This window comes from Labrus mixtus, chromosome 3 (assembly GCF_963584025.1).
Source record: "Labrus mixtus chromosome 3, fLabMix1.1, whole genome shotgun sequence".
In the NCBI taxonomy this organism is placed as follows: domain Eukaryota; kingdom Metazoa; phylum Chordata; class Actinopteri; order Labriformes; family Labridae; genus Labrus; species Labrus mixtus.
The window spans coordinates 31,668,266-31,680,607 of record NC_083614.1 but is presented as its reverse complement, the minus strand read 5'-3'; the positions used below and the strand labels follow the sequence as shown (position 1 = coordinate 31,680,607).

The 12,342-nt window shown below is 40.6% G+C and overlaps 1 protein-coding gene across 10 annotated transcripts in view; it reads left to right on the top strand.

Moving 5' to 3' along the window:
• The window catches only part of sgip1a (SH3GL interacting endocytic adaptor 1a), a 63,615-nt gene that overhangs the window by 28,034 nt on the left and 23,239 nt on the right, over window positions 1-12,342 (top strand). For 6 of the 10 annotated variants that reach the window (XM_061034580.1, XM_061034585.1, XM_061034579.1 and 3 more), the window contains 7 exons: window positions 3,757-3,820; window positions 4,512-4,536; window positions 4,668-4,688; window positions 6,000-6,062; window positions 6,502-6,565; window positions 7,516-7,694; window positions 11,822-11,833. In XM_061034580.1, coding sequence (XP_060890563.1) covers window positions 3,757-3,820; window positions 4,512-4,536; window positions 4,668-4,688; window positions 6,000-6,062; window positions 6,502-6,565; window positions 7,516-7,694; window positions 11,822-11,833 — 428 coding nt within the window. The remainder of the gene's footprint in view (window positions 1-3,756; window positions 3,821-4,511; window positions 4,537-4,667; window positions 4,689-5,999; window positions 6,063-6,501; window positions 6,566-7,515; window positions 7,695-11,821; window positions 11,834-12,342) is intronic. The other 4 variants (XM_061034581.1, XM_061034588.1, XM_061034582.1 and 1 more) reach the window with 2 other exon arrangements.

Below are 12,342 nucleotides of genomic sequence, written 5' to 3'. Positions count from 1 at the left end.
AGGCGAGATATTTAAGCAACAGTTGGGAGAATGGACTCAATGGCGTGCCAACAAATAAGCTGTAGAAGCTGTAAATCAAGTGTTGAAGTTTGGTTATCTTGTAGAACAGCTGTTGTAGAGCTTTCCACAGACACATGGAGTAGTCAACCAGTGTGGAAACAGTAGCCAGCTGCTGATTTAAATCTCCCTCACTGTTTTACACTACAGGCTGATAGATCAGTAAGAGGGAAACTTGTCAACCCACAGATTGAAAGAAGCTTCACAGACATTATTTTATCAGTACTTTACAGGACAGTTACACGGAGCGAGGCGTCAAACAGAATGACAAAACAACACGTACTCACAAGCGCCCACGCTAACAGTATGATGGTTTCAGCTTGCTCCATACTAAAGCTTTGTTTCTTAATAACATACTTCAAGTGATTTAAGTTGAGACATGCACATTTACCTCATACAGCTCAGATTTTTTTCTGTCCTTCTGGAGATTTTCAAGATTGTAGCTTTTATGGAAACAAGTGCTGCTTTTTTCCATCTGATCTCAAAGTTTAAAAACAAAAAATATTCATCAAACTCTGTTTCCTGAGCTGTGTTCTTTTTTTTCTATATGCTTAAAAAAAGTCTGGCCACATATATTGTAGCTGTTTTCAGACCACAGGAAGGTTTTCATAGTTCTATGAACTGTTGGAGCCCTCCCCCTTTTTATTGATTCTGCACCGCAGGATCTAAGAACTATTTTAAAGGTCCCATATTCAGCTTTTTCTGGTTTTATATGCCCTTCAGTGTGTTTTCCAAGTGTCCTGTGCATGTTTAGGCACATCTATGTGCAAAAATTCAAAGTCCGTGGAAACGCGGCTTCTCCTACGTCCTCCTGTTAGCTGTAGCATTAGCTGCATGTAACGCTCGGTTCTAGCCCCCCTCGGAAAAAATGTTGTCAGTGCGACGTCATTGTCAGTGTGAGATCACTGATCTAAGCCCATTGGCTCGTTGTGGCAAGCCCAGCAGCTCATGCTGAGCAACTGACCAATAACGACAGAGCGGATCGGCAGACCAATCAGAGCAGACTTGGCCCACGTGGGGTCTAACAGTGTGGGCTCAACAGAGTGCAGCTGACGGACTCAGAGCGGAGAGGGAGCAAGGAGGAGCAGAACATGAAAACAGACACTTTTTTCTGACTTTAGCTATTGTGAACGTACAAAAGTAGGTACATAGATACTAACCCCAAAAAGGACAGAATATGGACTCTTTAGGACCTAGAACCCTGTTTAGAGGAACCTTTTTAGCTCCTGCTTCGGAGTAGGTGCTTCAGCGGTGCGAATGCAGACAGAAAGTCCCGATGGTGTGTAGGGCTGGGTGATATGGACCAAAACTCATATCTCGATATTGATTAGCTGAATGGAGATACTCGATATATATCGATATGTATTTTATTAACAGTGAAAACACATGGAAAAATAAACTACCTGTTTGTGAATTAAAAACGTAATATTATAAAATAAAAATGTTCCTTAAATACAATAAAAGAGAGAGAGAGGAGGAGCAGGGTGAAGAGGGACAGACAGTCAGTCATCATCAGTGAGATGAGAAAAAAGTGACCTGGCACCTCTGTAATGTTATTTTAATGCAACATAAACTATATCCATATTAACGATGTTGTCTTACCCTATATCTTGTTTGAAAATATATCGATATATCTTAAAAACTCGATATATTTCCGAGCCCTAATGGTGTGTAGGTCTCATGGAACTCCCTATTGGATAGTTCCTCTTCAAAAAAAAGTCCCCAGACCTGTTTGGTCCAAAAACACCTTATGACTATGTTTCTCAATAGAACGTCAAACCTTTGTATTTAAGCATGTGCCTTTGTTTTGTGTTACTTTGTGTTCTCCCTTACTTGTATTTGTCCTGTGATAGAGTCAATAGGATGCGAGGCCAAATTAATTAGCAGGATCAATGAAAGGGATTCTGGGGACACTTGTCTTGTAGCCAGACGCCTTCTGGATTAGTTTCTCATTTTTTCTGCAGGCGTATACGTAGATGATGATTGTCTTATTAACTTCTTTTTTTATTCATGAGGGAAGTCACAGTTGATGAATTTAAGTATCACAATGCACGTCCAGAACAGAGTCGTGTGTGTGTGTGTGTGTGTGTGTGTGTGTGTGTGTGTGTGTGTGTGTGTGTGTGTGTGTGTGTGTGTGTGTGTGTGTGTGTGTGTGTGTGTGTGTGTGTGTGTGTGTGTGTGTGTGTGTGTGTGTGTGTGTGTGTGTGTGTGTGTGTGTGTGTGTGTGTGTGTGTGTGTGTGTGTGTGTGTGTGTGTGTGTGTGTGTGTGTGTGTGTGTGTGTGTGTGTGTGTGTGTGTGTGTGTGTGTGTGTGTGTGTGTGTGTGTGTGTGTGTGTCTGTGTGTCTGTGTGTGTGTGTGTGTTAGAAGGAGGTAGCATCAGGTTCCTGCTCTGAGGCTCAGTGTGCGTCTGCATGTGGTATAAGGAAGACTATGAGGTGACGTGATGAGTTCACAAGTAGACAAAGACGAGGAATAATGAGAGTCGAGGACCTATCAAAAAACAGAAATGGAGGGGGACAACTGGGCTTTCCTCTGGGGTAAGAAGAAGCCAGGAGCGTTTGTGATCTGAGTGCTTGGCATAAAAGAGCAGAAATATTTTCAAAACTACTTCATTTGTATTAGCGATGGAAGAATCAGGAAAATCTTCTGCCAACCCAAACGCTGAACATATGATTCAGTGAACATTATGACAAAGACAGTAATATTGTGTTGTTCTCCAGTTTAATACCTAATGTATTGTGTTTAGACAGTTGTTTTAATTTGATGTGTAACAGTTCTCTTGATAGCACAGCAGTAACTTGAGCATGACTTGCTAACAGAAAATATCAAGGAAAAACAAAAAATACAATATCTGCAATTCTCTGCTGAGCTGAAGAATACTTTTTTAGTTTGTTTCTATTCAGATCTGAGTGCAAAATGTTGCATTATAACTCTTATCTCTTCCTTCTGTTCTCTTACTTTGCATGCTTCTTGCACCCAACTGGGGTTCAGTTTGCAAACTATTGATCTTCACAGGAGAGAGACATTCATCAAAAGTACAGTTTTATTCTCAAGGCTGAAAAAAAAAGACTCTTTCATTAGTTGCATTTTTTTAGACATTCACCTTTTGTGTGGTCGGTCTGTGAGCAGCTCTGTTACTTCAGCCATATATATCTGTTGTCCTCCTCACTAAAGCTATACAACCTGTCCATGCAAAGTTTATACTGGAAGTGAGGGGCAGTCGAGTTTCTCAGGCAGTCACGAGGTGAACCAGAACATTAGAACTCTCATATACTTTGTCAAGCTTAATAAATCGAACTCTCGTTATCAGCTGTCTGACCTACAGTAGGTTCCTCTGCGCTTTACGGCTGTCTCAGCTATTCTTGCTCAATTCTTAGCACATTGATTTGCACGGTCGGTACTAATGAATTTTCCATTCCTTTATATTGCCCTGAGGATTGCAAGGCTGTCCGTCCATGTGCAATGACCATGAGCACATTTTCAGCTCTGAGAAGAGAGAGGTGTTTGCCTTCACAGTGATGCAGCCACTCACTCAATAATACATAAAAACGCCGCCTTTAATCTCTTAGATGATGGATGTGGGACAGCTGACCACACATACCCTTTAACCCTCCCACAAACACTATGCCTTTTGGTGTTTCATCAAACAATATCTTACCTGTTTCCCCCCCCCCCCCCCCCCCACACTTTCTCCTCAGGATTGAAAAAACGTACCAGGAAGGCCTTTGGGATACGGAAGAAAGAGAAGGACAATGACTCCACGTAAGTTGAGACTCTCTTCCCTGATGTACATTAAATGATGTGTTCAACGGCTGAAACGATTTACAGTGATGCTGCCTCTGAATCGGAGGAATGAATTGTAAGAAGAATAATTGTTATACAGCATCAGAGTAAAAGGATTAGAATGAGTGAGAACAAGTGCAGGATTAGTGTTAAGCACAAGTCTTTTTTCAAATGGATACTAGACTCCACTAGATTTCCATTAACCAAGCACGGGTGAATAGATATAGTGTCAAGTGCATTTATAAGTCCTTTTCCATCCTGTTATTATGAATCTATAAAATCCTGAGCATATTTAAGATATCACATGTTTTGTTTTTATACAGCTGATTCTATTTTTGTCAAAAATGGCAAAATGATCTGAAATGTTGTAATAAGGAAATACCTCAGGATCAGAACGAGGCTGAATAGTGCAACTTGTGAATTTTTTTTGAAGCGTGCTACATTTTCACATTTGTTTATCCAATCTGTGACGCTGATGTCTGTGAGTGTGTGATTTCTGATTAAATAAGTGTGTGTGGGTTTGGTGGTGGTAGAGTGTTTTCCTTATATGCCTCCTTTTCAAATGTTTTTGCTCGACTAATTAGCAAAGCACTTGATTTTCAAAGTGAGGATCTTAGATGTGAAGTGACTTTCATGCTCTCATGTCTCTCTCTTCTTGAAATTCTCACAGGGGGTCCCCAGACAGAGACGGGGGTGTAAGTAAAATCATTATTTAAAATGCATCTTGCTCTTCAATCTACTTGTGTGTGACTGGAGGAGATCAGGTTCTGTGGATATATTATATACATTATGTATTTTATTTTTTGTTTTTTTTCCAACTTGCCAGGAACCCCAAGAGGTTGAATCGGTACTGAACTGTAGTCTGTCACCCTGTGCAGTAGATTTACCTCTAGAGTAGTTAGTCTTGATCTTTTAGACATCAGAGTACATCCATAGACTCATTAGTCAGCTGCCAGTGTTGCTGTTTCAGCTTTCTCTTTATTACTGTAGACTCAGTGAGGAGGCTTCTGTTCAAAGACAAGAAGTAGTACTGAAAGAGTACTGAAACACCAAACAAGAAATATTGATCACCACTGTTGGACTTTGTATTATGTTAGATTATAACAATAGTTTCAAAAAATCAAATCAAATAAAAAGAGAAAGAAAAGGGGGCGTCGGTGGTCTAGTGGTTAGTTTGCACATAGATTGTGCAGAGGCTGTAGTCCTCAAAGCAGGCGGACAGGTTCAAATCCGACCTGTGACTCCTTCCCGCAGCCGTTCCCCACTCTCTCTCTCTCTCTCTCGATCTCTCTCTCTCTCTCTCTCTCTCTCTCTCTCTCTCTCTCTCTCTCAGATTTCAAACTATATCCACTGTCCTGTCTCTCTAATGAAGGCATAAAAAGCCCACAAATAAATCTTAAACAAAAGTTATGTAGGGGTGCTGGTGGCGCAGTGGTTAGAGCATGCGCACCCCATGTATGGAGGCTGTCGTCCTCCAAGCGGGCGGCCCAGGTTCGAGCCCGACCTGACCTGTGGCTCCTTTCCCGCGTGTCATTTCCTTCTCTCTTTCTCCCTTATTTCTGACTGTCCACTGTCCTATCTCTTCATTAAAGACACAAAATGCCCAAAAATAAATCTTATATAAATATTATAATATTATGTGTATATATATTCTGAGCAAGTTGTAAAAGTGACAAAACAGAGCAAATAAATACTTTTTGATCAAATGACAAACTTACAAAGTTTGTGGGTTCATGTGAATATCCCTAACCCACAAACTCACTTTTACTTTACAAGCTCTAAAATGATCTAAATCTTACAGAAACACTTAACACCCAGAACTTATTCAGAGGTTATTTGAAATTAGAGAGTCAGTATGAACAGGTATTTATAAAAACACATGAACAGTTAGGACAAATTGAATGCAGACTTGTGTATCTGTCAAAGCAGTAAACCAGTGGAGCAGTTTAGATAAAGTGTTTTCAAAATGTGAAGTACATTTAAAAAAAAAAAGTTATATGTTTAAAACTATAAAAACCTATAAAAGATTTTCTATTGCAGCATCAGGTGTGCCATAGTAACAGTGTACAGTAGCAAACCTAGAAACACATCATTAGTGCAGAATAGATCCTACTGTCTCTGTCTTACGGGAGTCTAATCAAGCTGTGTCTCTCTGCAGGCTCAGAAGAAGACCAACGGGGCCCCTAATGGCTTCTATGAAGACATCGACTGGGAGAGATATGTACGTTCTAAAAGTGATACAGTAGGAGTATTACCTTGCACGGATTTGATCAGTGTCTCAGCTCGGTGTGCAATCAACTTTGTTTTCATTGAATTTTAATGAGGCCATAGTATTGATCCCTGTCGTTGTCAAATCAATTTGCTATCGACACATTTGTGGACAAAGTACCAGATAGTAAAACACGATGATGGGTTTCTCTTTCTCATTTGCAACATTATTTTCTTTGAATATTAGATCTGGATAGATGTCATTAAGCATTAGGTCATGATTCATTAGGCAGGGGACTCAGCGTTTGTTATGACTGGAAGTCTCAGAATAATAAATTATCTGATTATATCAGTGTAAACTTTAACTGTAGTTCATTTAACCTGCAGCACTAACTGCTGTGTCCTGCTGACAACACTCAAAGAGATTAATACTGAGTCATTCTGTGTTTCAGAATTCCCCTGAGGTGGATGATGAGGGCTACAGCATCCGACCAGAGGAGGAGTCAGAAGAGGGAGATATCCTCAGCACTGTTGTTTTTGTCGTTTGTCTAACCTCGCTATTTAAACTGCTGCATACTCATAGGAGAGAATTTTCTTGTAAATCGTATTCACATGGGAACATACTGGGGCTGCCAAATCAGTGGATATATAAATGTAAATAATCAAATAGAAATCCACTCAAACAGGCGTGACATGCAACGTGGATCAAGTGCGTCAAAGAAGTGTGAAAACATCCAATTAGCGAAGATCTAAATAAAGTTAATAAGGCGCTGCACATAACACAGCTACAGGAGAATGAGTCATCGACATCCCAGTCATGAGAAAGAAGTAGAAATGTTTGAGAAAAGTAGAAATGTTTGAGAAAAGCCACATTACTTCTGCGTTCAGCATGGATCCAGACTGTCCGCTCATTTTCAGCAGTGGGGATCCTAAGTTACTTTTCAATGGTAGTTTTTATTTTGATGATGAAACTCAAGTCATCACTTTTCAAAAAACCTCAATTGGTAGATTTTTGATCCAACATGCACTTTAAATCTACAGGAACGCATGCTCCAAATTTAATCCTAAATTAAAATAAATAATCTAAATATCTTTAGATTAATGAAACGGTAGTTTTTAGGTGTCACTCAGCGTCTCAGTCTCCTCTTTTTTCCCACTTTTTTAACAGTTATGGGGGGGAGGGTATTTTAAGGACAATGAGACCCTAAAACAATAAATAAAATCACAACTATGGCTCATTTTCAACAGGAAGAAGGCAAAATGATTTTGTGTTGAGGACAGAAGTTTTGGGAAAGTCGCAAAGAATCAGTTCAGATTTTAAGGCAGTCAAAGAAAAAGTGTTAAGGCGTGTTTAACCTAGGATGAAGTCCCTCCGTTTGGTGGTCCTAACACATCACCCAGATGAGGTAAGTGGTTAAGTCAAATGTTCAATTCTAGACTTTTTGTTTTCCTTGACACCCGACCACTGCCCATCACCAAAAAGGCCCACTTCTTTTCCTCCGACGAGTCGGAAGGAGAGGAGGACCACAGGAAAAAATTCAAAATCAAGATCAAGCCGCTGCCGGCCGATCAAGTCGTGTCGGTGCCCTCGGTTGACGAACTCAAAGCCTCGATAGGCAACATAGCCCTTTCCCCGTCTCCTCTGGTGAGTGAGCTTTCCATTAAAACACAGCTGGGTGTTTGTTGTTTACTTGTTAAAAATGTGTTTTCACTAATAACTTCATCTTCTTCATCCCTTCTAACATCTAAAGTTAGGTATTTTAAAATGTGCACGTGTGTGTTTTGTGTTCTGCTGTCACTCTCTTTAATATATTCTGCTGCTTTACGACGCTGTTTGTTTTCACTTTTAATGAGTCACTGCTGATGTTTCTATATGAGAACAACACAAGCTGCAGGATGTAACGTCTACGCTTTGACCCCTCGACTGTAGCCAGCGAGGGCAGCTGATTTTCATCGTAGTTTGAATTCCAAATAGTTAATTTGTGATACTTGTCCACAGCTGTTAGTGACCTCAGTGTCTCACCACGGTAGCAACTATGTGTCAAAGCGCCTCCCAAACAGCAGGATGTGAAGCTCTCGCCCAAGTCCCCTCCCGCCCCCATAGGTCAACCTGTAATAAGCAGTGAGTGACACTCCACAACAGGCTTTGGCCTCCCGAGCCTCTCTACCCACAATCCCTCTGCTCTTCTGGGAGGACAGTTAGCTTGGGTGTCCATCTTGAATAATTCAGATAGGAAAGTGGGCACATTGAACCTTTGAGTCGGTCTGCTGTACGGGGAGATTGCTTGTGGTCATTTGAGCTTGTGGACTCAATAATTGAACCCAGCCTGCTGGCTCTGTTAACTTGATCAGGTGGGGAAGGTCTTTCCATGCAGGTAATGTCTCTGTGCACACGCTCAGAAGGTTCTGTTTCTTATTTTATTTTTTTCATTTTGAGGATTTTTATTCAAACAACATGCTGAAGTGATTCGTCAATGAACACTTTAATTAATCAACAAGAATCAGATTTATTGTCCAGGTATGCTCACACACACACACACAAGGAATTTAACTTGGGTGAACTGTGCTCTCTTATGTACAGGTACAACATTAAATAGCAACAATAAACAGAATAAGAAAAGACTAATATTTACATGACTAAACATGAAACAACAGTGGAAAAGATGCTGAAGTATCATGATAAGTAAAATGCAGTTATGTGACAGATGGGTCAATTAAGATGTCAGTTACAGTATTTACATAAATAAGTGTGCGTGTATTGATCATGACAAGAGTTTGGATTATTGACATACTCATTTATTGACCAGAAAACAAAGGCATTTTTTTTTTAATCTTTGACTATTTGCTTCTTTTAAAACATTTCTGTCACTGCTATTGTAATCACTGTTCATGTTTTGACCTGTTGGTTGGACACAATAAATACTGTGTAACTATCAGCCTGGTAAAGTGATGGACATGGAGGTTAATCTTCAAATGAGAATATTAGTTCAAATGTTTATTTGACGACAGACCTGACTTTGAATCATCACAGTTATGACCCTGTTTTTTATTTTTCTAATGCATGTACAATTTGTGTGAAATACGTTTCCACAACCTGCACAGAAATTCATTCCAAAGCACTCGACTTAACTTAACTAACTTAAATGTTGACTTGTTTCGAGCGTTTGAAACGACGGGCCTCTAGCTGCGATGCTGCCACCGATCACCTCTACCAGTTCAAACTAGCAGCACCACGTTTTGCCCGGGTAAACTTTCCCTGACACATACACTTCATTAGTCACACAGTCACTCCCAGTCCATGGCAACTCAGGGTTACCGTGGCGATGGACTGACATTAAAATGGCTACATAAAAAGAGAAAGAGGCGCAAAAAAGGCAACTTCCCTTTTCTTTTATAGGTTTTCCTTTTTTTTTTTTTTTTAGCTAATCCAGTAAAACTCTCCAGAGACTTAAACATGAGAGGATTGCAGCAGCCTAAAGACATCTGAATATCAATGTGATCCCCCAGACTCATAAATAAGAGACGATATTTTCATATTGTTTACTTCAAATAGCTTTTCTTCATGTGAATGTGATGTTACATTAACAAAGATAGATACATAGATCGGTACTTTATTAATCCTTTGCATGAAATGACATCATCACAGCAGCAAGACACCACACAGATAGATGTGTGTTAACAAGCTCAAACTCTGGCTGTGAAAAAAACCTGAAAGAAATACCAAGTGTTGTGAATCCCTGCAGTAGATACTCAGAGTTGTGTTAAACAGACCGCCTGATCTTAATTTCTCCGCTTCTATTTTTCACACACTTCATGAATGATTCCTAAGAGCTCCTGCTCGTGAGAGTGACAACTTTCAGGTTTACGGCTTATATCACATGAAACCTTTTTCCATGAATTGACGCTTCACATCACGTCAGAGCGGGGAGTGGATAATGTGTAGGCGGATAGTGAAGAGCCATTTCACTACACCGGTGCTGACAGTTTTAATGATTGCTGTTGATGTAAATTACAGCCTGAACACAGGTGCTTGGCTTTGCATTACTAACTTTCCCTTCTGGTCTGTTCCTTCTCCTCTTCTCTCTCTCTCTCTCTTCTCTTGCTGTCTGTTATGCTGCTAACCTCTGTAGAGGAGTCCGGTAAGCCTTTGTTCTGCTTGCTGCCTTGTTTTTGTGTTCTTGAGTGTTAACACTTTCACCTCTCTTTAAACCTACTGCTTTGCTTTATATATGTGTGTGTTTTTTCTTTTCAAATGGGCTCTGTGTGTTGCTGGACATATGAAACTGATATAAAGCTGGTGTGTGATGACTGTAGGTTTTATTTTTCGGCAACATTTCTCGGGTAAATGTCCAGTGTTGTGTGACTTCACGGTGGTGCAGATTGTGTGCATGTGTGTCTGTTCAGCATTTTTTTATTGGCACATATTTTCCTCAATACTTGGAAGCACGAGAGCTGCGACTTTTTCCGTTGATTCCACTGACTAAGACATCTTAAATCTGATTTTAATTGGTTCTGGAGTCTTGAGATTCCGGCTCTCGGTCCAAATAACGAGACTATACAAGCAGCATCGTCAGTGAGAAAAAGGTCAGGGATGAAGTTAAAACGCTATTTATCCCCCCCACGTCTTTTTTCTCTCTCAGCGTGACAACAGAAGCAAGATATCCCTCTTCTGAGGATTTTGTTTGTATTCTATGATTTGTGATAAGAGCCCCCCTGTGGGAAAGTCAGTTTCTTTACAACCCGACTGATTCTCTGTTTAGATATGACCTGTCTCCATTACTATGACAAAAGACAAAAAGATACAGAGGAGTTACAGAAATGGAATATGAAACAAACTGTTGTGTTTTCCTTTTTACTGATTTAAATATTTCTTGATATCAGCTTGTCTTTACTCGACTGGTTTGTGTGTGAATGGTCGTCGGTAATCCCTCACCGAGGCTGAAAGGTCACAGTGTGCCACTCTGAACTCTTCCTGTTGTCTTTCCTGTTGACGGACCGCAGGAGGCAGGTGATTGGTTACGACCCAAGAGTGTCGTCCGTGCCCTGCCCCGATTTACCCAATGAGATGAATCCTTTCCGCCCAACATGTCCCGCCCCCTTTTGTTACATCACTTTAATCACCCATGGCTCACTGCACAACTGGAACAAGCACAAATGTGAGGGAGAGAGAGAGAGAGAGAGGGAGAGAGGGATGATGCGAGGTGGAAGTGACGCAGGCAGATGGAGACAGAAATTAAAGAGACCGTGTGGCCAGATGGGACGCAGGAAGGGGGAAGTGAAAGTGAAAAGTAAAAGGTTTAGACGGCAATAAATACTTTATAAATGATTAAAAACTCAGGGAAAGGGTTAGAGACATTCCAAGATAAGAGTCACAGGACAAAAACGGGGGCTCCATAAGACAATTGTTTCATTATTACATCAGGTTCACGCTGATATTCTCTTTTTTTTAAAACATTTAATTGTTGTTTAAATGTTCTTCATCATGAATGCAAGACACAGATTTATGATCATTCTGTGTATGTCCTCAGCTTTCTCCCTCTTGCATTATAAGCCATTTGCATTTTTGCTCAAGATCCCTTAAAACGTCACAGGGCTGCAGAAGCTTTCTTTTCACTTTTCGAGAAAGTCGGACATGTTTTCATCCCTCCTTTTCCAAATCTAACCAGCAAGGCCAAAACAACCTTCTCCCCCTTGATGCACATGATGTCTGCTTTACTGATTTGTCACTCTCTGACCAGGTATCTCTTCTCTCTTCCTTTTTGCTGGTCACAGAGACGTAGCCCGGTAAGTGTCCCTTTTTCTTCCGTCACCCTGGGGTCTGCCGTAAAAAAAATGTCACATGCCTCTTGTTACCCTTTTGCTCCTCAGAGTTGATCGAATTAGACAGGAAGTAGGTAGGTGGGTTCAGTGGCTGAGGTGATGGGTCAAAACTGTTGGCTGATTTGATTTGACATTCATTTAAAATATATAAATAAGTATACATCTGTATTTTTTTTTTTTACAGATTCTAAGGATCACAAGTGTGCGTCGTGTATACTTGTTTTCCATCTTGAATAGCTGCATGCTCGGTCTCTGTAGTGAGAGAAAATTTGCACTTTTGACAGCCGGACCCTTTGATGTCTTACTTCAGTCACTCCCCCCATCGTCTAGTCTTCTCCTCTCATCTGCTTTCTGTCTCCCCCTCTTCTTCTTCCTCCCTCCTCCTCTCTCCATATCTGCCCTCAGCCGTACTTGGCTCCTCGTGTTCCTCTCATGGTGAATTCACGCACACACACCACAATCAGGGCTTCACA